Source organism: Cotesia typhae, unplaced genomic scaffold, assembly GCF_013202065.1.
Source record: "Cotesia typhae breed Kobodo isofemale line unplaced genomic scaffold, CoteBio_Ctyphae contig_22, whole genome shotgun sequence".
In the NCBI taxonomy this organism is placed as follows: Eukaryota; Metazoa; Arthropoda; class Insecta; order Hymenoptera; family Braconidae; genus Cotesia; species Cotesia typhae.
The window spans coordinates 1,180,865-1,208,385 of record NW_027423728.1 but is presented as its reverse complement, the minus strand read 5'-3'; the positions used below and the strand labels follow the sequence as shown (position 1 = coordinate 1,208,385).

General features: G+C 34.9%; 3 protein-coding genes across 4 annotated transcripts in view; 2 read left to right on the top strand and 1 right to left on the bottom strand.

Annotated features, from left to right (window-relative positions):
* LOC141524586 (uncharacterized) overlaps window positions 1–27,521 on the top strand; it is a 58,248-nt gene that overhangs the window by 9,766 nt on the left and 20,961 nt on the right. The gene's annotated exons all lie outside the window — the stretch shown is intronic.
* LOC141524233 (E3 SUMO-protein ligase ZBED1-like) lies at window positions 1,594–5,427 on the bottom strand. Of its 2 annotated transcripts, XM_074237971.1 has the most exons (5): window positions 4,553–5,427; window positions 2,830–2,947; window positions 2,336–2,591; window positions 2,215–2,260; window positions 1,594–2,133 (listed from the first exon to the last, which is right to left on the bottom strand). In XM_074237971.1, exons 3-5 carry the CDS (start codon window positions 2,339–2,341, stop codon window positions 1,748–1,750), a joined length of 438 nt encoding a protein of 145 aa, XP_074094072.1. In that variant the 5' UTR covers window positions 2,342–2,591; window positions 2,830–2,947; window positions 4,553–5,427; the 3' UTR covers window positions 1,594–1,747. The 2 variants fall into 2 exon arrangements, with proteins under 2 accessions (XP_074094072.1, XP_074094073.1); XM_074237972.1 differs by lacking the exon at window positions 2,830–2,947.
* LOC141524028 (zinc finger BED domain-containing protein 5-like) lies at window positions 22,947–25,580 on the top strand. The gene is given in 5 exon segments (XM_074237672.1): window positions 22,947–22,965; window positions 23,990–24,230; window positions 24,318–24,793; window positions 24,796–25,007; window positions 25,050–25,580. Coding segments are annotated over 5 exon segments (1,479 nt in total).

Sequence of the window (27,521 nt, the reverse complement as noted above, 5' to 3'; positions counted from 1 at the left end):
CCTCTTCAAATAATTCATTCTGATACTATGGGGCCTATAAGTCCGATATCTCATCCAAAAGGATATAAATTCATTTCAGTTTTTGTAGATGATTATTCTAGACTAGCAATGGCATATCCTAGGGATGGGCGATATTGGTAAAAAACATCGACATCGGACATCGATTGATTTAATTTCTCACCATCGGAGTATCGATGTTTGAAAAAAAAACATCGGACCATCGATTGTTAACATCGATGGTAGAATACGCACGAAAATTCGAAAAACTATGGCTACAACTAATGTAAAAAGAACAATTGAAACCATAGTTCTTAATTTTGAATTATTGTTAAAAATGAATGATTAAAAAAATTTTAATAAAGTAAAATCATATTAAATTCTATATTTTATTTAAAAAAGAGTAATTTAAGGACTACAAATTTATTATTAATTTTAATAATGGTTAAGTTTATTTTATATACACTTTACAATAAAAATTGTTTGATAACAAGTTTTAAATATTAAAATTAAGAAAAAATATAAATAAAGTAAAGATTTAGTTATAAATTATAACCTATAATCCCCATTCTTCACTACTTAAAACTGCTCAAAAAAAGTAATTTATTTAAATTACTTCCTGTCAGTCGATTACGATCGGCAGTCTTAATGTTACCAGCTTCAGAAAAAAGTCGCTCACATGGAACAGATGTTCCAACAACGCAAAAATATTTCATAGCCACTTCATACAAATTAGGTAGAGACGGTTTCAATAATTGCCAATGTTTTAAGGGATCTTCAGATCTATCAATTATTGGCTGTGTAATATACTGTTACAGTTCAAAAGTTAATCCATCCATCGTGTGAACTTTTGCCTTAGTTTTGGCTACAAGTTCATCGTGGTACCGCCAAATGTTATCTGCGTTTAACTCCTCTACGAATATATCTTCAGTTGAAACTGATTTAGACCCAGAACTTTTAGAAAAGCTCAACTTCATTGGTTTGTTTATGAAGTCTACAGCATTCGCGGCGGACATCGCACTTTGGAAATGTAATTTTTTATAACGAGGATCCAATATAGTTGTAATGCCCAGTATTTTGAATGACTCAATATCTTTAAATTGGTTATCAAGAGAAGCAGATAGGTGAGCTTTGAATGCTATCCCTTCTTCCGTTTTTGGCTTCGATAAGGAGATTTCTTTTTTCATAATTGCAACACTTGGAATAATCATACTGCATATCAAATAAGAATCGCCGCTTATTTTAGATATAATAATCATCACAGGTTTCATCAAATGAACAAGATCCTTTAAAATGGTAGTTTCTTCATGACTTAATAACGGAGGTCGATGATTGCACTTCGAAGTTACAGGATAAACATAGTTTTCCAAAAGTAAAAATCGTTCAAGCATAATATAGGTCGAGTTCCATCTCGTTTCAACGCTTTGAATAAATTTAAGTGCAGTCCCATCCGTTTTACCATCACGCTTCTGAAGGCTCAGCAATTCATCAGAAGCAGGAACACTTTTTCTGGTAATCATCACAATACGTTTGACTTTGTCGATGATTTCTTTAATATTTGACATTTTTGATATAGCTGTAGGAACTACATGAGACAAGCGATGAGCGAAGCATGGGAGTCGGCTATCGTTTTCCGGTTGAAAAACTGTATTAATCGATTTTATCATGTTCGGTGCACTGTCACTAGTCACGGCTACTATTTTGTTTATGTCCAAATTGTAATTTTCGAAAATCATTTTCAAAGAGCACGCTATCTGCTCTTTTTTTTTTCTGCAGTATGCGCGGAATCCAGTGACTGAACACAAAGATTTGTGCTTTTTACTTTCAGATTGTTAGCAGATAAATAATGGACAGTTACACCTAAGTAGCTTTTCTGGGAAATATCAGTCCAAATGTCGCATGTCAATGAGTAAAATGGGCATTTACCTATATCGCTCATGACTTTTATTTTCAGGACATCATATTTATCACTCATTAATTTAGTAATAGTCTTACGACAGGGCATAGAATAACGAGGTCTTGCGGTTTTCACAAATTGTCTCAATCCCTGTGTTTCAACGGGACAGAGTGGCATATAATCAACAGCTACCATATACAGTTGAGAATTCGTCAATTTTTCAGCTTCTACACCTCCATCTGTAATATAAAATCATGAAATCAGTATAAATGATCAATTCAATCGAAAATAAATATAGAACTAAAATTTATAAATTCCACCTGCATACGAATTAACTTTTTCATACAACTGAAGAACAGGATTCTTCTGAAAACAAAAAAAAAAGTATTAATAAAATGTTCAATTTGTTAATTAATTCAGCGTATAAGATTTTCTACATACCGCCATTTGAGTCTGAGTCTTTAATTTTTTTCTCTCAACAGTAGAGTTAGAGGGTTCCTCAACTGCGGCAACAGAACGTTTTTTATTGTTTGCTTGCAGATCAACTGGAATGAACAGTTTGTGCTTCGAATTGAGATGGCAGCGTAGATTTGTCGTATTTCCTGCGGTTTTAATTATGCCCTGGCAAAATTTACATCGTGCCGAATTTGAAGTAATTGGAGTAAAATACTCCCAAGCTTTACTTTTATTTTTCGAACTGTAAAAAAAAGAAATAAATAAATATACATATATATATATATATATATATATATATATATATATATATATATATATATATATATATATATATATATATATATATATATATATATATATATATATATATATATATATATATATATATATATATATATATATATATATAGTATGATGGGTTTTCCTTCACGACACTGGCGTCGACAGCACCGGGGAGTTCCACCTAAATGTTGGCTTACCTGGTTCGTAGCTTGTTGGGTGCGAGGAACTTTACGTTCCGCGGTTCGAAAGTTAGCACTTGGTCATCGTTGGGCGGCAGGTCAACGTCGAAGAGATCCTAAATTGGATAGTGCGGGTCTAGGAATCGATTCGGAATAATTACCACCAGAGAAAAGAAAATGTTAACGCACAGGGACTGCTTACAAATCGATTTATTAACTCACAAGGTACTAGATTGAACCAGTACACAGGTTCGGCAATTCACAATAACAAAAAAAAACCAATCGGAATATGATCAAAAATACAAAATAATGAGTTCTTCTTTATTCGCTTAACAAACAAAGTTTTGTATTACGAAAAATAATTGTCTTCGCTTTATTATCTTCACAACAATTTATAAATCGATCCAAACAAAAGTCTGTCCCTTTGGTCCGTTCTCAACAACAAAATCTTTAATTCAACAAAAAAATGACAAAAAAAATAATTGTTTCGCTGCTCGTCTCGTAACAACAAATTTCGAATTTCTCGATACAAAAAAATTTTTACTGGTCGTCGTTCGTCTTAACAAATCAGGAATAGGAAAATTAACAACAAAAAGAAAAGTTATAATAGTTTCGCGTTCCTTCTCCTACAACAAAATTTCGAATTTATAAAAAAAACTAATAATTATCGTCGCTTTGCTTCGTATCAACAAATTTTTTAATTTCTCAACCAAAAATATCATTGTCTTAGCCTTTTTTTTCGTAATGAACAACCTTTTTTTTTTTTAAATTTTCAAAAAAAATTAACAACAAAAAAAATTAGTATTGCTTCGTATTTTCTTCCTAACAGACAATTTCGAATCCAAATTAAAAAAAAATTATACCGTTTCGTATTTCGTTCATACAGCCAATTTCGCATTTATCAGTAGCATCGATTTGTCGTATACTGGTTCGATGATACAATCGATCGATCAATTATCCGCCGCGGCGGGTAAGTGAACCGTCGGTAACTGTTGTTACCCGGCGGGCAATATACGGGACAAAGCTCGAGGTCTAGGTCCTACCCTGATAGCCACCTTACCTATAACTTACTGTCAATCTACGTCCGCAATTTGAAGCAAACTTGACGGAAAGAGTTGGCAAAGCGAGCGATTACCTATTAGTTACCTATAACTTACTCTGCAAATAGACGTCAAAACTTGCTGTACAAGTATTTCCTTCAAATTGTAGTAAAGTTGAAAGGAAATTTAACTACAAGTTTGATTGTTAACTTGTATTCAAGTTGCGGCCGTAGATTTCTGTCAATTTGCTTACAACTGTTGTTGAGTGAAGAATTACCGCCAACTTGATGTATAACTTAACCGTAACTGCTGGGAGTCAACACTTACTGAGAAAGCGCTGGCTATCAGGGTAGTTACGCTCTTAGATGGCACTTGATTCGAGCCAATTTTATTCGGCATGCAATCTTAAACTTTGATCAAATAAATTGACACGGTACACAACATTCCTTTACACCAGATTAAAATATTTTTGGCACCGGTTAACTGGTTGACGTCACCCCGAAGCCGAAATTCAACAACGCAAGTGCTGAATTTCGGTAAAGTTTTAATTCTTGAATTAATTACAAAATTCGTAATTATTTGATTTTTCGATAACAAAACAAAAAAAAATTCAGTAATCCCTCACAAATTATAACTCTCTACTTAATCGCGGACAGCGGTGAAGTCACCCAGGTATATAAATAATCTGCGACCACGCTTACCCCGTTCAGTCGACTCTCCAGGGAGGTGTTGAAATTCCAGGCAAAAGGTGACGGTTGGCTGACGGCGGCAGAGGCTCTCGGCGATGGCGTCCCAGAATTTGTGTTGTCGGAATGACCAAATTTTTTTTTCGAATCCTTGACTGCCTGGCAGTTGACAATTATAGCAATTCACAAGAAAAATTCTAGCGTCGACTGGATCGGCACTCAAAATAACAATTACTCAACAACGTAATTAAATTCACCACGTAAGCGGCTGACTTTTCGTAATAATAATTCACAATCAGGTTTCACTTTTTCGTAGCGTGACAATAATTTTATCAGCGGTTCGACAGTGGCTTTTTCAGTGTCCGGCTCAGAAATTTCAAAATTAATAATTAATAATCGATTCAATTTTACTTTGGATCGTGATAACAAAATTAATAATGTTCAACAGTCGTTTCGGTATCCCGCCCAGAATTGCTGGCTTTTCCGTTTTCCAGCAACATGTGGTTTTTCGCTAGCGCAGCTACCAAGCTGCGCGTCCAATCAGCCGTCGTCGGATAAATTTCCAGGATCGATGGTTGGTCGATTCCCAAATTAGTGTTCCATTCGGCGTTCAGGTGGAGCCCTGGCGTGCTCCCGTTGCTTCCTCGTAATGTTATTCGTCAATTCCGATTCCATTCCGGTTTCGGGTTTCCCTCGTTGATCGTTGCCGCTTCCAGATGTCTCCTCGGTCGTTGATTGCGAACTGAACTGCGGGTTCACCCGGTTGCTTTTGTCATTCGCTCTCTCTATCACACACATTCTTAATTACAAGTAAATTCGTTTCGGACGCATCCATCCATACTCATTTTGATAATTTGGCGCGGTTCGGCTTAATTTTTAATTACCTCGAGCTTCGCCTTCTGACCGCAAACCACGTAGGGCGACACAGGCGCGTCGAATCTCCGCATTCCATCAGCTTGGCTAACATTCTAGACTAATTACTACTTAAGAAAAGAAAAAAAAAAATAATCTCGAATATGAAATTTTAGTGGGAAAATTTTCCCACGTCACAATATATATATATATATATATATATATATATATATATATATTTCATGCACGGTAGGAAATGATAATAAAATTTGCATCATTAAGTAGAAATAAAAAGATGACATACGTTGTTAAATTACCAGAATTAAAAGTCGATAAATCATTAGCTAGGAAAGAATAAACAACGAAAAATTAATTTTTAATCAATATTCAATAATAACGTAAAATGTATTAAAGCAAAATGAAACATTCACCACAGGTATTGGCATTAGTATGTGATTTTTGAGAATCTTGTTCAGAATTTTTAGATAACGAGTGCATGTTGGTTAAGGTAGTCATTTCGGAATCAATAGGTTGGGTTAATTTATGATTAGGATCTGATCTTGATTTCTCAGGGGAACTTTGTGTTTTAGATGAAGAATCTTCAGCTTCACTATTAGAGTAAGATTCAGGTGGATACTTAAGAAGATCACTGGGAAAAGAGAATAGGAAAATGATGATAAGATACAAACACAACACAACACTAACACAAAAAAATAAGAAAATATTCTTAACGCATTGTTAAATATACATACTAATCTACATCATCGATGGATCTCCAAATGGATTCAATTATATTATCTGGATGAATGAATATTTTTCCTGTGTCAACCATTTCGTTTACGAATCCGTAGGCCTTTTTATGGTTACCTAAAAATATAAAAGAAATTAAAAATTATTAGACTAACGTATTTATACATCATTGAGTAAAAACTTTTATCGAATCTCAATAAAATTTTAATTGTTTTGTGATTGAAGTAAATTGCATTTGATCAAAAGATAATTGAATTAGATTGTCTTTTAATAACATTCGATTAAAAATTTTAATGAGGCATTACAATGATTACTACTATTATTATTATTAGTATTATTATTATTATTATTATTATATTATTATTATTAATATTTTTATTTTTATTATTATTATTAATTATTCTTTAATACATACCTGTAAGTTGCACATAATCAGATGTTTTTAAATTAGATACTCGATATGCATCTGCGTTAGGCTCATTGATTTTGAACCATATAGAACATGTTCGAGGATCCTCTTCATCTGGAAAAAAATAAGAATAATAATTAAAATCGATTAATATTTATCATACAATATTAATTATATTTATCATACTACGTAAGGTAAAAGCTCCAGTAGCTGCTCAGGAACCAGTACTTGCTCACTCCATGTATTTGTATATCTATATTCACAAATATAGATACACAAATACATGGAGTGAGCAGGTACTGGCTCCTGAGTAGCTACTGGGGCTTTATTCTTATTTAATTGCGTTTTTTTTTCAATAATGTTAAAACATTTTTTAACAAATAAAAATGAAAGGTTATAAGTAGTTAAACAGGGGGGTACATGCACACTCGGTAAAACAGATTTGTGGGTTCGTGTCCCACGCTAAGCTGGGATCTACATTACCGACTGTAGGTTCGCGACAAGTATCGTCTGTGGATATGGGCGACCTGTTTTTACCGACAGTAGGTGTTGCCGGCGGTAGATATGTATGTCATTTTGAGGTTATGGGTGAGGTTTTTATCGAGGTTATAGGTGGCGCTGGTGGGGAATTCTGCCGCCATCTTACTATCCGCCATTTGGTGGCTGCTATCCGCCATTTTGAATTTGAGTTCAACATTTTGAGGTTAAAAAGCATCCTCAACTATTTACCTGCTTTCGGCTCAGCCATAACAGATTAATAGTTCAGGATTACGCATTTGTAGTATGGTATATCCATGTTCTATATATTTAAAATGAAGTTATGTCAACTACTTGCGAGAAGGTCTTCACGCAACGCCATCTGGTGACAGCGTGCATTACTTCGAACCGCGCAGTAGATGACTCATTCTGTTCTAGAATTTTCTAACTGTGTAGTAGATGACGTCATCAGACAGGCTTGAACCTGTTCAAGGTCATATAACTGCGCAGCAGATGACTCATTCTGTTCTAGAATTTTTGAGTCTGCTATCTGATTTTCGCCATCTGGTGGCTGCTATCTGAGTCTGAAATCCGCCACTTTGACTCTGCTCTCTGAAATCTGCTATCTGAAATTTACCATCTGGTGGTTGCTATCTGACTCCGCCATTTTGAGTCTGATTTCCGCCATTTCAAATTTTGATTCTGATTTCCTGCATTTTTGTTAAAAGATGCACCTGTGATCTCAGCATCAATAATAGTTGCTTAGATCACAGGTGCATTTCATTGTTTATATTCTGAAAAGATTAATATATTCAAACTGTACGTATGAGGAGTACATGCGAAAAGATACGCCATCTGTCGAGATTTCTGTCTACTTCTAAACAGGTCTGAACCTGTTCAAGGTCACGGTAACTGCGTAGTTCTCTTTACTTTATTCCTAACTGCGTAGTAGATGACGTCATCATACAGGTCTGAGCCTGTTCAAGGTTGCGTAACTGCACAGTTTTCTTTGTTCTATTTCTAACTGCGTAGCAGATGACGTCATCAACCCGTTTTTGAGGTAAAGGAGTGGGGGGTAACTGCGTAGTATCCTCTGGCTATAAAAGCAGCGCGCTCAAGCCGTACTTCACAAAAACGAAGTACATCTCTCGTGATTAAACAATATTCAGTGTTATAAAATATAGTGAAGTTCAATGTTGTGAAGTACGCAAGTATAGTCCAGTGTACAAAAACTATTGTGTAGTGTACATCATCTATAAACAGTGACATAACCTTTAAAAGTGTACATAACCTATAATCAGTGTATATAACCTATAAACAGTGTATATTCTCGTGTAAATTCAGTGTGTATATAACCTACAAACAGTGTATATAACCTATAAACTGTGTACATAACCTATAAACTGTGTACATAACCTATAAACTGTGTACATAACCTACAAAATTGTGTAAATAGACAATAGTAAAGTACGTGTCTTTCAACGATGGCTCAACCTAACCTCATTGAGGCTTTAAAAAACTTGATAGATACTATTGCAACCTCATATGCTGATCTGTTGGGAGCACAGCTTATTGATGATGAACATCGTCAAAGGTGTTCACGAGTGTGTGATGAGACCGCTGAGTACTTCAACACAATATTATTGGATCCTGGAACATCAATCCAAGTGAGGCGAAGTGTTCAAGCACACATCAACCAACTTAACTGGTTTGCCGATCAGTTCACCAGACTCGGTAACCAAGTAGTCGGTGGAGATCTCAACCAAGGAGTCAAATGGCGGGACTTGGAAAACGCTTTCGCTGGTAACATCCAGACTGGATGTGTTGTCAACCAACATCACAAAGATCCAGCATCATTTCTCCAAGCCTCACGGGATATCATCATCAACAAGGTACAGAGTGTCTTGAGAGATCTGGCAGGGTTGAAAGTGAATGTTGAACTCTTTTGCACATTCCGGAAACAAGAAGATGTAGAAGAGCGAAAGTCTTTCATCACCAAAAGTCGTGAGATTCTCCCTGCTACATCTCTCCAGGATTGGTACAGTGAACATGTATACGACAAATTACTTCAAAGAACTGAAGAATTTGAACATGAGGGTTCCGGATGGAGTCTGCTTGGACCGAACAGCTTGATGGTGACCATGTCAAGATTCGCATCAACCCAAGTTGGAAACTCCACCTTCGTTAAATTACCGAGGGATATTATCAGGAAGAGTGCGGTTACCAACATCCAAAACAATGACGAGTTCTGCTTCCTGTGGTGTGTCAACGCTGCCTTGCATCCACCAGTATCGGTTCCAGCAAGCCCTACAAGATATTGCCACTTCAGCGTCAGATTGAACTATGAAGGTATTCAATTTCCAATTAAACTTAATGATGTACCAAAATTTGAAAAAATGAATAACCTTAGCATTAACGTATATGGTATAGATTCTGAATTCACGGGTAAAAGGTAAAGTCTGAAAAAGTACGATTATTCCATTATATTTAAGTAACTTCGAGTCAGAAACACCAACAATACATTTATTAATGATTAAAAAAAGTGTAAATTATACCAATAATTTAGATAATATTGAGTCTGTCTATCACTTTGCGTGGATACATAATCTATCCGGACTAATTAAAAGTCAAATAACTCTAGGAAGACATAAATTGTACTTTTGTGATCGTTGTTTGAATCATTTCAAATTAGAAAAATGTTATTTAGAACACCGAGCAGATTGTTTCAAATCTAATAAAGTTCGTATGGAGTTTCCTAGTGAAAAAATAAAATTTTAAAATTTAAAGATTTCAAATCTTAAGATACTGTACCGTTTGTAGTTTACGCGGATCTAGAATGCACACTCGAACCCCCAGAAGATGATGAAAAGACAGTTCATAAACCTGTTCCACACAGTATTGCTTACTATGTACATTGCAGCTATGATAACACCCTCTCCAAATTCGAATTGAACCGTTCTCCTGATTGCATAAACTGGTTTGTTAAACAATTAGAGTCATTAGCTCTGGACTGAAAAAATTCTAAAGAATCCCATTAAAATGAAACCTTTAACGAAAGAGCAACAAGATAGACACAATCAGGCAACTGAGTGTCACATCTGTGAAAAACCAATCACTTCTACAACAGATAAAGTCTATGATCATTGTCACTTCACGGGTAACTATAGAAACGCAGCTCATAAATCATGTAACGTTAATTATCAGAAATCTACCATTATCCCAGTTGTCTTTCATAATTTATCTGGCTATGACTCACACTTTATAATTAAATCCTTAGCTACAGTATTTGAGGGTGAAATTTCATTATTACCAATCAATAAAGAGCGTTACATTTCTTTCACAAAATCAGTTAAAAATACTTCAGTCTCTCTAAGATTTATTGACTCTTTTAGATTCATGGCCTCCAGTTTAGAGAAATTAACTTCATACCTTGATGATAAAGACAAAAGATTACGCGACTACACTACCCTGACCCTAACAAATTTAAATTAGCAATACGTAAGGGTGTATTCCCGTATGAGTACATTGACAGCATTGACAGACTAGATGAGAGACAATTACCTGACCAAGAATCATTTTATTCAAAATTAACAAACTCAACTATTTCTGATGATGATTATGCTTTTGCTCAAGTAGTTTGGAATGAATTCGGTATCAATACGTTAGGTGAGTACTCAGACTTGTACTTGAAGACTGATGTACTTCTCCTGGCTGATGTTTTTGAGAATTTTAGACGCAGTTGCTTTAAGACATATAATTTAGATGCCCTACATTTTTATACAGCACCAGGTCTTTCAAACTCTGCAATGTTAAAGCATACTGAAGTAGAACTTGAACTGTTAACTGATCCTGAGATGCTTCTTTTCATTGAAAAGGGTGTTCGTGGTGGGGTATCGATGTGTGCTAATAGACATGCTGAAGCTAACAACCGGTATATGGGCAAAGATTATGATTCAAACAACCCCGAAACATACTTGATGTACTACGATGTAAATAATTTGTATGGAGCAGTAATGAGTATGTCTTTACCCAAGGGTAAATTTGAATGGGTTGAAAATGTAGACAATGTAGATCAGTTTTTCAATGATGATGATAGTGTAGGCTACATCCTTGAAATGGACCTACACTATCCTGAGAAATTACATGATCTACACAAAGATCTACCTTTATGCCCAGAACATTTTGTACCACCTGGCAGCAAACAACAAAAATTAAGAACAACTCTGTATGATAAGTCTAATTATGTAATACATTATAAGAATTTAAAACAATGTTTAAATTTAGGCTTAGAACTTAAGAAAATACATCGAGTCTTGAAATTTGAGCAGTCAGACTGGCTCAAGTCATACATTGATAAAAATACTGATTGCCGAAAATTAGCGAAAAATGAGTTTGAAAAAAATTTTTATAAATTAATGAATAACGCAGTTTTCGGAAATACGATGGAAAATGTAAGAAAATATAAAGATGTATATTTGAGAACGAAGTGGCAAGGTCGATATAATGTATCCGATTTAGTATGTAGACCTAACTTCCACAGCCTTACAATTTTCGATGAAGACATGGTTATAGTAGAACTTAAAAAAGCTAGAGTCTGCTTCAACAAACCAATATATGTAGGCTTTAGTATATTAGATTTATCCAAGACTTTTATTTATGACTTCCACTATAATTATGTGCTTGAAAATTATGCAAAAACCTCTAAATTATTGTACACCGTTACAGACAGTTTAATTTACCAATTCAATGTACCCAACATCTATGAAGACATCAAACGTGATATCTCAAGGTTTGATACTTCCGATTACCCACCTAACAACGTCTTCAACATGCCCCTTGTTAACAAAAAGGTTCTGGGACTCATGAAGGATGAGAACAATGGAAAAATCATGTCCGAGTTCGTGGGTCTCAGAGCCAAATTGTATGCCTTCGAAATCCATGATCCTGAGAAGGAAAAGGATAGGATTAAGAAACGGGCAAAGGGTATCGGAGGATCAGCCTTGAAGACTATCATGTTTGATGACTTCAAAAGATGCCTTTTTGAAAATGTGCTGTTAAAGAAAGAGCTGTATATGATAAAAAGCAAAAACATCAAGTGCACACAGGAAAACAGGAGAAACTTGCTCTCAGTTGGGCTGATGACAAACGTCAACTCATTGAGGCAAGCACTGATACTGTGCCTTGGGGTTATAAAGGCTCCTTAGATTTTAAGAAAAGAAAACTTGTAGATGATGAAAATAATAATAAGAGACAAAAAGTTTTGTAATAGTAAAAATAATGTAAATATATTTTTAAGGATTTATGTATTAAGGTTTTGTAAATAAAAACAATGTAAATATAATTTGTGTTTTATATATCTGATTTATTGATCCAACTATTATGTTTAGTATTAAAGCCTAACCATTTAACATAGTATTTATTTCCACGTTTTCTAATTACTTTTCAACAAGATATACATCTGGATATTTGACTTTTCTGAGTTCTTCGTTGTAAAATCCGCCTTCAATTGGTTGATCCTGATAGTCCACGAGCTTGTACGTCGTTGGATTCGTATTCTGCACCGATTTGATTGTGAAGATTTCTGTTGTCCAGTTTGGCGTGTATCCTTTGTCAAAAACATGCTTGTACTTGCTGATTCGGACTTTGTCTCCAACTGTGAACTTCTGCTTCGATTTGGTTTTCAGTGGTTGATATATATTTTCCAATAGTTGTTTCTCCTGAACAGCGGTAACATCAACAGGTTTCATTTTGATGGTACTGTGTTTGGTGTTGTTGTAAGTATTCACCAAGTCATCAAGTATATCAGTCCACTTGTAGCTGCCACGAGCTGTAAATTCTCGCCACATTGTATTCTTGAGTGTTCTATTGAAACGTTCACATATGGATGCTTTGAGATTGCTGAATGTTGAGTAAAGATTTATCTTGTGCTGCTTCATCAGATCTTTGAATTCTTTGTTGTAAAACTCTTTACCCTGATCAAGATGGAGATTCTTAGGAACACGACCTTGCTGGAGTACAGACTTCATAGCACTAGTGACATCTCCACCACTTTTTGATTTAATTGAACTGCCCAGGCATATTTAGAAAATATGTCTATGATTGTAAGCAGATACTTGTATCCTTTATTGACTGTCGCATATGGAATCATCTCAACCAAGTCAGCTTGCCAAGTCTCATCGAGACCTCGGATGTCAACATGACGACGTTTATAGTTCCTGCGAGCTGGTTTGTGAAGCTCTTCAGCTATCACTGTCTTTTTGTCGTTCATTGAGTTTCTCAGTGAGATATTTGATATTATTTTGGTGAGAGGAAAGTACTGCTTTAACTTCCTCAATAGTCGTCTGCAAATTTCCCACAGCAGCTTTCAGTATTACTATTTCAGAGTGTAAATGTGAAATAATCTCTTTCTGTTCACTGTCTATACTTTTATTCAGTTCAGACATCTGTCTCAGTACAAACTGCACTGTCGCCGCATCATGTTCATTTGAAGGATTACCGAGATTGCACAGCCTTTTATTCTCAATGTTATAGTTTCCATCAGAAGTTACATTGAAACCTCTACCAGCTGGCCCTCGTTGACCTAAGTTATTGTCCAGTGGACGTCCAAATATATCGATGCTCATGGTTATGAACACTTTGACTGTCAGCGTGTGAATGATTTAATTTTTCAGAAGCTTTTAATATATAACTCCAGCCTCCCTAAGCTCTTCAATAATTGATATGATTTCATTCGTGTGACTTGGATTTCCAGCAGCTTGAGATGCCATAAGTAGTCGCAAACGATCAACTAGTTCATTTGGATCATCCCAGTAAACATAGTCCATTGGTAATCTCTGTTTTCTTGCAATCATATATTTTGGTAACCCTTTACCGAACTTGGTGATAAAATCAGCAATGTATTTATTGAACTTGATTGTTGTATCTTCATAAATAGTACGATTTGGGTCATAATTTTTCCTATGAGCGTTGGTATGTTGAATTATGTCCAAGTACTTTTTCTTATCATCTGGGGTGATGAGTGCATCCTCTGGTGATTTTCTAAATAATAATTCCAACACCCCAGGAGTTATTGGATAATTTTTTTCTTTGACAGTTATTGTATCATTTGCAAATGAAATAAGTGAATCACCCATATGCATTTCACCGCGTTTTCTGCGTACACCATATCTCATATCATTATCTTTATGTTTTTTACTTAAACGTTGTAGATAATTAGTGAGAAGAGGATTTCTACGAGCTGGAGTACTTGTTGATGGTGGTGGCTGAGTAATAGCAAGTGCTGTATTCTCAAATGAACTTTCATCATCTGTTATTAAACTGTTGTATACTTCTGGATCATCATACAGAGATTTTTCAACCTGTGGTTTTTCTTCTTTTTTAATATTTTCCCCTTTCAACTTTGAAGATTCAACTATACTCTGGAGTGGTGTCACAATAGGCTTGAACATTTCCTCCATAGCTTTCTCAGCTGTATCTTTACCCAACTTCAACATCTTGTGCTTCCGTCGGATGGCATCACTGGCTTGAGATATCTGATGCAGAATATCTTTCTGCTTTGATATTTCTTCAGGCTTCATGTTGACAGGTTAACGTCTACAGCATGTATGACTATCACACTCTAAAGTACCTCAATTTATACTAATGAAGCAGTCGAATCCTTTGCGATACCTACCACTGTTCAATTCACTGTCTTTATCTATTACCACAAACCCATATTTATTCCAACATGCCGAGCATAAATCTCTGAATGAGTTGTACGACATGTCTGTATTGACATGATCATTATAAATATGCTTCAGATTCATTTCATCTTGACGGAATAGCACGAGAAAGTTTGCATTATCTCTAATCAGATGCTTCGGTGTTCGTGTATAAGTTTGACAGAGATAAAAGCTGTCTACATCCTTGTGTCGACCCATGCAGAAAAAAGCCTTGATGTGATCTTGTTTTTCACAAGCAACATCATCAAATATCATCAGGGAGTTAGGTTTAGCATCATCAGGCTTGATTACAGCTTCATGTTCACTGAATGTGAAGAATCCAATACCATCAATCTGTTTAAGCAGCGTCTCCAGGAACTGATACTTTGGTTGGTTAAGAGACTTTGAGTAAAGATATATATTCTCAAACCTCAAACCGTTTGGATGTACAATAAGAGACAGTAGAGCGTTGGTCTTTCCACAGTTTGATGGTCCGCAAAACACTGCACGGATACTGTTGGGAAGTAATGCACCGTGTCGTTTGAGTTTCACACCGGTCCCTTGAACAATTTGATCAAAATTGATAACTGGCAACTGAGCTCTTGATTTGCTGCCCATGACTGCTGATTAGATTCTGAGCTCAAGGGGTATATATACCAGCTTATATAGATTAGCATGTCAGTCTTTGATGTGACATGTCTGAGAGCAGACGTGGTGAAGGTTTATTCAACAACATAATCAATAAGCTTCCACTTGAACTTCACATACCAGGATATCAGTATTGTGGTCCGGGAACAAAGTTAGCCAAAAGGTTAGCTCGAGGTGATCCAGGCATAAATCCTTTGGACTCTGCGTGTAAGGAACACGATATAGCTTACTCTAAAAATCGTGAAAATTTGGAAGCCCGTCACGAGGCTGATAAAATTCTTGCTGAGAAAGCGTGGCAACGATTTCAAGCGAGGGACGCTACTATTGGTGAAAAAGCTGCTGCTTGGAGTGTGAATAAAATCATGAAGTTGAAAAGACGTTTCGGTATGGGTCTTAAAAAAGAAAAACCTATTACAAAGCGTAAGACAATTAAAAGAAAAACAATGAAGCGTAAGACAGTCAAAAGAAAGACAACCAAGAAGAAGGATGTTGCTCTGAGACAGATTGTTGATGAAGCTAAAACGTCCATGCAGCCTGGTGGAGATCCAGTTAAAACAGCTCTTGGAGGTGCCCGCAAAGCTGTCAAGAAAGTTGGTGGGAAGAAAAACGTTCGATTGCCTCGTATTCTACCAGTTCCATCAAAGATTGGTGGAGTACTTCCATTCTTGATTCCCCTGTTTGCAGGGTTATCCGCGGTTGGTGCTCTAACAGGTGGAGCTGCAGGTGTTGCAAAAGCTGTGAACGATGCCAGCGCAGCCAAAAATCAATTAGCTGAAAAGAAACGTCACAACTTGAAGATGGAGGAAATAGCTGTAGGTAGAGGATTATACGTCAAACCTTACCGCAGTGGTATGGGACTTTATCTGAAACCATACCCAGAAGGAGCTGGCTGCAAGAAGTCAAAAAACCAGTAGAGCTACCACATCGAGCACTGACTAACATCGACTTATTAAAGTATACCAAGCTGCTTAAAATTTCAAATTTTCGTGGAGTTTTCATGAGAAATGATTTACCAAAATCTGGACCAAAGACAAACGAATCAGCAATAATAAATTTAGATGATAAACTTGGACCTGGAACTCACTGGATTGCATACAAGAAGAATCATAATCAAGTAATTTACTTTGATAGTTTTGGTAATCTACAACCCCCACAAGACTTGATGAAATATCTCGATGTAGGTAGCGTAAAGTACAATCATAAAAGATATCAAGACTTTGATACAATCATATGTGGACATTTGTGCTTAAAATTCCTGGCTGGACAACTATAAATTGAAGTGAGTCGAGACAACAAGCGTCAGTCATGGCAGAGTCATTCACCTTGACACTATCCGGAAACTCCTCCATACTGGAGGCAAATTATTTTCCGCCGATTGAGCTATCACCAACAAAAATTATGTACTTGGGCTTGTTAAGCTCCTAACATTTAATTCAATACCAAATATTGATGTTGGTGCTAATAAATTTTATGTGTCATCAAAAAGATCCAAAAGAAGTACAATCAAGAGATTTCAAGAAATAACTATACCAACAGGGAGTTATGAAATTAAAGATATTGAAACTTATATAAACAAGACATTACCTGAACTAAGTTTCACTTTAAAAGCAAACAACAATGAGTTGAGAAGTGAAATAAGATGTGATCAATATATAAATTTTGAGCCTGAAGATTCCATTGGATCATTACTTGGATTTACCAACCGCGTGCTTGAACCTAACACAGCACATAAATCTGATTTACCAGTCAAAATATTGAAAATCAATGCTCTGAGAGTCGAGTGCAATATAACTACTGGATCGTACATCAATGGTGAGAAGAATCACACAATCCATGAATTTTTCCCTAGGGTTCCAGCAGGATATAAGATAGTGGAAGTGCCAACAAACATCATTTACCTACCAGTCGCCGTACGAGCAATACACAACTTGAGGCTCCGCATTGTTGATCAGGACGGGAGAATAGCAAATTTCCGTGGCGAGACTATAACGATAAGACTGCATATAAAAAGCCTGTAATGGGTATCGTATATGAGACAAAAACTGGTAACGGGTATAAAAGGATTGCAGGATGTCCAAAGATTATCAGTCCTCATCGAGCTCTGAAAGTGTTGACACGTCAAAACGCAGAGTTCCTAAAAAGTCTAGGACTAAAATTACGTGGAAAATTCACAAGATAAAAATAAATTTTTGTTGTCTAGCTTGTGTGATACCATGGCGGAAATCTTAGATATAAAAAAATCAATTATTTTCGATGAGTCTATTGCACACTGTGAAGCTCATTCACACTTACCATATGCATCATCAACATTCAACAACAGTGATGAAATCAGGATTGCTGTTCAACATCAAGATCTGTGCTTGCTCCCAAGCAAGAGCACATTACATTTTTATGGAAGAATGAGGAAGGCTGATGGTACTGCTGTAAGTGCTACTACGAAGATGGTCAACATGGCTGTTTGTCATATGTTTGAAGAGATACGTTATGAGCTCAATGGTGTAGAAATCGATAGATGTAAGAATGTTGGTATCACCAGTGTTATGAAAGGATATGCTTCTCTGAGTCCGGGACAACAAAATATTCTGGAAAATGCTGGTTGGATTGTTAATGAAGATGACAACAAGCTGACTGATAATAGCGGTTACTTTGATGTCTCAGTACCGCTGAGTTTCATTCTTGGATTTGCTGAAGATTATCAACGAATTATCGTGAATGCCAAGCATGAATTGATACTGATCAGATCAAATACTGATCAAAATGCTTACGTTGTTACCGTTGAGAATGAAAATGTTTCAATTACGATTCAAAAATTGAGTGGATTGTACCATACATAACAATGTCTGACAAGCAAAAATTATGGTGCTGAATTACATAACCTCCGATCCAGCTATCCCAATCAGTTTCCGGACTTGGGAATTGTATGAGTATCCACTGCTACCAGCTACCAACAAGCATATTTGGGTAATCAAAACAACAAATCAGCTTGAGAAACCTCGTTTTGTGATCCTTGGATTCCAAACAGCAAGAAAGAATCAATCGAATCAAAACGCAAGCGAGTTTGATCACTGCAGCATAAGAGCCATTAAGCTGTTCTTGAACTCTCAGAGTTATCCATATGGAAATTTGAACCTCAACATTGTGCATAATCAGTATGCCTTGATGTATGATATGTACACAAATTTTCAAAGTGCTTACTATGGGAAAGAAGCTGAACCGCTATTGGCTAAGAAAAAATTTCTAAGTACAGCACCTCTGTGTATAATTGACTGTTCCAAGCAGAACGAGTCAATCAAGTCTGGACCTGTGGATATACGTCTGGAGTTTGAATCGTCAGCACAGTTTCCAAATCAAACTGCTGCTTACTGCTTGATAATTCACGACCGAATAATTGAGTACAATCCCATCAGCAGCACTGTAAGAAAACTTACTTAATGGTACAGTTTGATCCGAAACCCACCATACATTACATGTATGTATGGGACTTTGCATCCAGACAAGCGAGGAAAGGACCATGGGAACAAGCAGCAAGAGACGGAGAACGATTTCGTCGACGAATACAACAAATCAATAACATTATTGATCCTATACTAATCAATAAACTTAATGTAATTAAAAATAGTAAATAAACTTAATGTAATTAAAAATAGTAAATAAATAACAATGTTTTTGTAATTTAATGTTTTTAATTACAAACCTTACTAGAATAAGTATAAAAAATTATTTAGTATAAAAGTTAAGTATAAAACAATTATTTAGAATAAAAGTTAAGTGCACATATCAAAACACAATTCTCTCACAATTTCTGTAATTGATTTCCCAGAGTGATTAATAAGCTTGAATTTATTATAATTGGCCCCAATGTAGTGTCGATTTAAAGTATTGCATAAGATTAAAAATTTCATTTTAAATATCATATCAGGATTGTTGAGATATTTCTGGTTGGTGGTAGCAGGGAAGAACGTTGAAAAGTGGTTTTCCAGATCGATTTCAACGTTGAGTCCATGATCTGTCATAACCGTTCTAATCCCAGTTAGCTTGTAAGTTTTTCCCACCTAAAGTTCACACATCCTCTTGAACATCAACGGGCTTGGAGTTTTATCTTCAACTTTGACACGCTTGAAAGTTGTTGATCTCTCAATTTCATGCATTGTATCGGTAACAGGATGTTTACGGTACGGTGCCATGATTGAGATTTCTTCAGCAGATTTCAAGTAGCAGATTCCAGCACGAGGTAGCAGATTTCAACAGCTGGTAGCAGGCTTCAGAAAACAGTTTCAGAACAGCAGATTTCAAAAGCTTGATATTTTCTAACACACAACACTATGGTACTTCACTCGTACTTCACTTCGATGAAGTATGCTCGCGGCGCGCTGCTTTTATAGCAAGGTAATGACGTCATCTACTGCGCAGTTGGAAAAATTCTAGAATAGTATGACTCATAATCTAAAAATAGAAACTGCGCAGTTATGATAGATGACGCACAAGAAGTTTAACATAACCTGAAATCATAAGTTAAATGGTGGGAAAGCATAAACATAACCTGTAAAATGAGTTAAATGGCGGGAAAGCATAAACATAACCTGTAAAAATGAGATGACGTCATCTACTACCCAACAGAAATAGAACAAAGAAAAACTGCACAGCTATGAGACCTTGAACCGGTTCAAACCTGTCTGATGACATCATCTACTACGCAGTTTAAAACTCTACGACGTAGTTTGAATAACCAATCAAATTATTAATTAACCAATAAGATTATCGAGTGGTGGGGGTAAAATCCAGAGATCGGGTTATAAAAAGGTTGAATTGATTGTAAGAGTCATCATTCAGTCACTCTTCGTTGTCAAGAGCAGTAAAAATGGAGATCATTCTAGACGTTCAAGGATTCAGAGGAGCTGATAATCGCTTCATTGTTAAGGAGTTGGCCTCAATAACAATTCAACATGATATTGTTAATATTGAAGAGTTGTCATACACACTATTTCAACCGCCATATCACTGGAAGGTGTTACCAGTCAACTATCAACGTCTGAATACTTGGCTGATCCGAAATTATCATGGAATGCTGGAACAACTTCATATTACAAGTTCAAAGAAGTTCTCAATTATTTAACTTGTAATAAAAAAATTATTTATGTCAAAGGTATCGAGAAAAAGTTATGGGTTCAAAATTTAATTGATTGTAATAATAAAATTGTAATCGATCTCGATAATTTCAAATGTCCCTCTCTAAAAAGTATGAAAATTTGTAACAATCATTTTTGTAATTATCATGATCGTTTATCTGATTTATGTGCCTTGGAAAATGTAAAAAATTTAAAAGATTGGTTTGTAAGCACTCAATAAATCTAAAATAAATGAATTATAATTGTTATTATTAGTTCACCCTAACACATTTAATTCAGAATAGAATTAATTATTGTTAGTTATTAAATTCAAATAATTTTCCAACACTACTACTGATATTAATACTTATCAACAGATGGCGTAATGGTTTTTGATTTTTTAATTATGATAATCAATAATCAGTTTTTGTTTTCTAAAATTTTATAATTAATATTTGTTTAAATTAAAAGTCATGCATTATTTTATATAACCATTTAAAAATAAAAACTGAGTATTGATTTTCAAAATATATCGCTAGAAGATTTTTGGATTTGACGATTCAGAGCACATCAACCCCATATTAGTTTATCAAATAATCCATAACTTTTAATTTAAATAAATATTAATAATATTAATAACAAAATATTATAAACTAATAATAATTATTTATCTTTTATTTAAATTAAAAGTCATGTATTATTCTATATATGTATATATAACTAGAAAATTTTTTTAATATTTATGAATTGACAGCTTTCACGCTCTAAGAATAAACCGATAGTAGATGGCTCTAGTACAAGAAGCGCGAAATTCAAACTATCATTATGATAAGTAACTTAACAAATTATGATTAAGTATAACTTATTGAATTTGAATTATAAATATTAATCTTAAATTAAAAATGTGAGGAATTATAAATAAAAACAATGAATTATTTATATTGAAATCCAATATTTTATTGATTAAATAATTCCACTGGTCATTTTTACATAAAGACTAGAATTAATAAATTTAAATTTATTATATTTTCCACCATGATAACGCAGAAACAGATAGTTTGAATCTATTAATTCATTGAAACTCTTCATGAAGTTATCATCTTTTAGATGTTGAATAGTTCTTCATGGTAGATAAATGTTAAATTCATCGTTTATATTAGCAACAATCCTAGTTCCATACTCAGTTGTAATACAGTTGTAGCTTTGATACCGTTAATCTTATATTCTCGATTAAACTCCAACTCGTTCATTTTCGTAACAGGAAGAATCCCAGTAAGACAATTAACCTCATTTATCTTGGTTACATCCATGATTGATTGCTGTAAAAATTTTTTAATTAATTGTAATGGTTGATTAAATGATTCTTCATTTAATTCATATTTTGATTAGACAGTAAATGAATACTTACGGTATTAGTAATACTGATAGGTAGAAGATGTATATCACCAAGAACTTGTACTTCAACTTGTAGTCACCACCAGCTCGTACTTTACTGGAGACGTGTACTTCGTTTTTGTGAAGTACGGCTTGAGCGCGCTGCTTTTATAGCCAGAGGATACTACGCAGTTACCCCCCACTCCTTTACCTCAAAAACGGTTTGATGACGTTATCTGCTACGCAGTTAGAAATAGAACAAAGAAAACTGCGCCGTTACGCAACCTTGAACAGGCTCAGACCTATATGATGACGTCATCTACTACGCAGTTAGGAATAAAGCAAAGAGAACTACGCAGTTACCGTGACCTTGAACAGGTTCAGACCTGTTTAGAAGTAGACAGAAATCTCGACAGATGGCGTATCTTCTCGCATGTACTCCTCATACGTACAGTTTGAATATATTAATCTTTTCAGAATATAAACAATGAAATGCACCTGTGATCTAAGCAACTATTATTGATGCTGAGATCACAGGTGCATCTTTTAACAAAAATGCAGGAAATCAGAATCAAAATTTGAAATGGCGGAAATCAGACTCAAAATGGCGGAGTCAGATAGCAACCACCAGATGGTAAATTTCAGATAGCAGATTTCAGAGAGCAGAGTCAAAGTGGCGGATTTCAGACTCAGATAGCAGCCACCAGATGGCGGAAATCAGATAGCAGACTCAAAAATTCTAGAACAGAATGAGTCATCTGCTGCGCAGTTATATGACCTTGAACAGGTTCAAGCCTGTCTGATGACGTCATCTACTACGCAGTTAGAAAATTCTAGAACAGAATGAGTCGTCTGCTGCGCAGTTATATGACCTTGAACAGGTTCAAGCCTGTCTGATGACGTCATCTACTACGCAGTTAGAAAATTCTAGAACAGAATGAGTCATCTACTGCGCGGTTAGAAGTAATGCACGCTGTCACCAGATGGCGTTGCGTGAAATCCTTCTCGCAAGTAGTTGACATAACTTCATTTTAAATATATAGAACATGGATATACCATACTACAAATGCGTAATCCTGAACTATTAATCTGTTATGGCTGAGCCGAAGGCAGGTAAATAGTTGAGGATGCTTTTTAACCTCAAAATGTTGAACTCAAATTCAAAATGGCGGATAGCAGCCACCAAATGGCGGATTCAAAATGGCGGATAGTAAGATTTAAAAAATTGCGGATAGTAAGATGGCGGCAGAATTCCCCACCAGCGCCACCTATAACCTCGATAAAAACCTCACCCATAACCTCAAAATGACATACATATCTACCGCCGGCAACACCTACTGTCGGTAAAAACAGGTCACCCATATCCACAGACGATACTTGTCACGAACCTACAGCCGGTAATGTAGATCCCAGCTTAGCGTGGGACACGAACTCACAAATCTGTTTTACCAACTGGGCATGTACCCCCTGTTTAACTACTGTTATACCAGTGATTACCAACGGAATCCTCATTACTCATCGCTCCAATTAACCTTTAATGTAATATGTCGATTAACCTTTAATGTTACTATCAATTGTTAATTTAATAGATTAACAATTATTATTTTGTGTGAACTAATATAAGTCAGACAATAACAATTAAAATGTAAAAAGAATTTAAGACTTTTTAAACGCTGTTTTTTGTTTTTTTGTATATACAAAAAATTATATACTTTTGGGGGGTATACCCTCTGTAGGTAAATCACTCAACGATGTCGATAGTTCAAATTATTCCATCGACCATCGATGTTTCGACCAAAAAAAATATCGACCAATAACATCGATGTTTCTCCAAAAAATCATCGATAGTCGAAACATCGATATATATCGCCCATCTCTAGCATATCCAATGAAAGCAAAAAGTGGAACGGGTCACTGTTTTGAGGCTTTTGGAAGAAGTATGTAACAGGGTAAAATTACCCTTAAGGGGGTATTCTGGTCTAGAAATTTCAAAAAATCGAAAATTTTTTTTTTTTATATTTTCAAAGTTTAACTATTTATGAATATGTGTACAAGAGGATTTTTCAAAATTTAAATTATTTTCGGAGATATAAGTATTTTTCTGACCTGGCATCCAAACTTGTTCGGTCGCCAGTAGATTTTTTCCAAAAAAAAATGTTAGAAATGAACTCTTCAAAAAAAATTGTGTCACATTTCGTGAATATCAATGAAAATTCTGTATATGCATCGTACCTCATTAGCTTACGGATTGCAAGAGCAGGTAAGCCTCATACTATTGGCGAAGACTTAGTGTTACCATCGATTAAAGATGCTGTTGGAGCGATGTTTGGAGAGAAAGAAGTCAAAGAAATCGAGCGCATACCACTATCAAATAATACTGTTACGCGTAGAATTGACGAAATGGCTGAATGGACAGAAGATGAATTAATCCGGAGAATCATTGATAGTAAATATTACGCTCTGCAACTAGATGAGTCTACTGACGTTCAAGGTCTATCTCAATTAATAGTTTTTGTGCGTTATATATGGCAAGAAGACGCGCATGAAGATATGTTGTTTTGCAAGCCAATTGTTCGTGGAACGGCTGAGGTAATCTTCAATTTAATCGATAACTATATAAATGAAAAAGGTATACAGTGGAAGAACTGCGTCGGTATATGTACTGACGGTGCGAGGGCCATGTGCGGGAAAAATAGCAGTGTTGTCACAAGAATTCTTGAACAAAATCCTTGTGCTTTGTGGACACATTGTAGCCTCCACAGAGAAGCACTGGTTTCCAAAGCATTGCCTGATGATTTCCAAACAGTACTAAACACAGCTGTTAAAATTGTGAATTATATTAAAACAAGACCTTTACAAGCTCGCTTATTTAAAAAGCTGTGTGAAGAAATGGGTAGTCATCATACATCTCTCCTTCTGCATACGGAAGTTCGCTGGTTATCCAGGGAAAAGTACTGGCGCGATTAGTGGAATTACGCAATGAAGTTATAATTTATTTGGAAGGAAAAAATGAATATATTGAACATCTGAAGGACGAAGAATTCATTCTCAAGCTCACTTATACAGCGGATATTTTTTCGAAGTTAAATGAACTAAATTTGTATTTACAAGGTTCAAGCGAATTACACATTTTTGCAGTCCATGATAAAATTCGCGCGTTCATGAAAAAGCTCTTGCTGTGGAAGAGTTGTATTGAGGATGGAAGGTATGATTGTTTTGAAACACTTGAAACTTTTATTGTTGAAAATCAAGTACGGCCACAGATGAACGTAGTGTCTGCCATTTCCACCCATTTATCCTCGTTAAAAGAAAACTTAGACGACTATTTCGGTGAGGAGATGAAAAAGCTCCATTCATTGGATTGGATTTGCAACCCATTTCAAGACCACCTACCAACTGGTATGTCAACAAAAGCAAGTGAAGAACTAATTGATTCATCCGAAAATTCGTCACTAAAAAATTGTTTCAATCGTAAGCAATTAACAAAATTCTGGCTCTAGGTTGCTGGTAACTATCCATGCCTGTTTGATGAAGCTATAAAAGTCCTCCTCCCTTTCACTACCTCATGCCTATGTGAGGTCGGATTCTCTAATATGGTGAACATTAAAACTAAATACCGAAATAAATTGGACTTATCAAACTCACTGCGCTTAAAAATAACTCGGGTTGAAGTTGACGTCAAAACTGTGATGGCGAAACATAGGAAACAATTTCATCCTTCCCATTGAAATAACCTTTTAATGTACAATAGTTATTTAATTAAGTAATAAAAAATTGCATTAACACTTCGTTTGTTATTTGAAAAGTCCGCTATGAAACCGTTACCAAAATGAATAAATCGTTTGAATTTCCTACAGGTGGGTCCCAAATTTGTAAACTTGAATTAGATGGGTCGTAGCCAAGATAACTTTGGGAATCACTGCTCTATACAAATATATATATATATATATATATATATATATATATATATATATATATATATATATATATATATATATTAGGGTGGTCGTTATGTTGGGTTTTTGAAATTTTTTTTCACGATAGTTCAAAATCGGTTCAAAATCTATAAAAAAAAAATCATGCCAAGTTATAGCTCTTAATTTTAATATTAACCCGCGCCCCCCGACGGTCAAAGTTTTAAAGGAAAATAACATGGGAAAAGTTATATTTTTAATTTGGAATTTTTTACGTCATAAACTAACCAACATATCACATCAAAAAATATTTTTTCTAATGCAAAATTTAACGGTCTATAAAAAAGGTCTCTTATCATTTTTTGATAATTCTAACGGTTTTGAAGTTATTCGAGGTCTAAATTGAAACTATAATCTTTTTCATAGTTTTTTCTGTTTTCTTGGTCATTTAATAGTTCATAAATCATGAACCGGTTATTCTTTATAATTTCATTGGATTTTTTTGTTTAGAAAATTTTCAAAGTAACTGTAACTTTGGAATAATAGTAACACCAATTCATTTTTTTAGCCTGAACTGTCGAACATTTAAAGATTTTTAACTTTTTTGGATACAAAAGAAATTCGGGACCTATTGTCTCGATTTTTATTGTTATTGGTACAAATATCAACAAACTCCAATTTCAAATTTTGATTTCTGCTTAAAAACATTTTAGAAACCGATCATGCCGCCATCTATTAGATTTTACTTCAATCTCTAACACTAAAATTAATTCTCAGATTACTCATAACCTACATTTATTTCTCAGCTTGATCAAAATCGTTCAAATAGTAGTACTGATGCCTTTTTGATATATAAATAAATTTTTTGAGTTCATTTATCCGATATTTAAGTAATCAGTTAAATATGGAATCACGTTTACGTCAAAACATTTTTTTGATTGGTGATGTTGACGTTCAAATCGTAGGTAACAAATTACCATCGAAATTGCAAGCTTTAAAAGTGTTATTTTTTTATACACGTATTTTAAATAATACTATCACAGATAGTGTTGCTGCAGTGATTGATGAAATTATTGTGTTTTGGAAGAAAGCTCGAATTCCCGTTCAAGATGTGCAAAGATGTCGAGATAAGTTGAAAAAACTGTATGATGAGTGACGCATACTTCTTAAACATAGAAATCGGAGTGAAGTTGCTGTGAAAAAACAAAATGAATTTTCCTGTTCATTAAAAAAATTATTTGACATCGCACCGTCAAATGTATTTGAAATGGTTGATGAAAATTCCAAAGAATTCTTGAATAATCAGAGATCAGATGAACGAATTGGTTTTATTGCAAATATTAAGACGAAATGCGATGACGATGAAATTGGTGTTAAAAAATTAGAGAAACAATTGGATTTCGAAAAACCTAAATTGGAAAGTGAAAAAGAAAAATCATTATTTGGTAAATTATAATAATCAACTTACTCATTGATATTTTATTATTTTATAGTGAAGATATTTCTTGTCTTATCATTATCCTTTTTTGTAGACAAAAACGTTGAACTCTTATCAAGCCAAGGAAGTGCTCAATCAGTCTCTAGTGGAGAAGTATACATTCCAACTACTGCCGGCTAATTTAAATCAAGAAATATGAGAGGAACTCACAATATTCTCAACGAAAGAGTTGTAGCTACTTTTGACCGTTGTAAAGTAAGCGACAGAGATGCTGTGTTTATAACTACAGCTATTTGTCAGTCGCTTATCGATTTAAA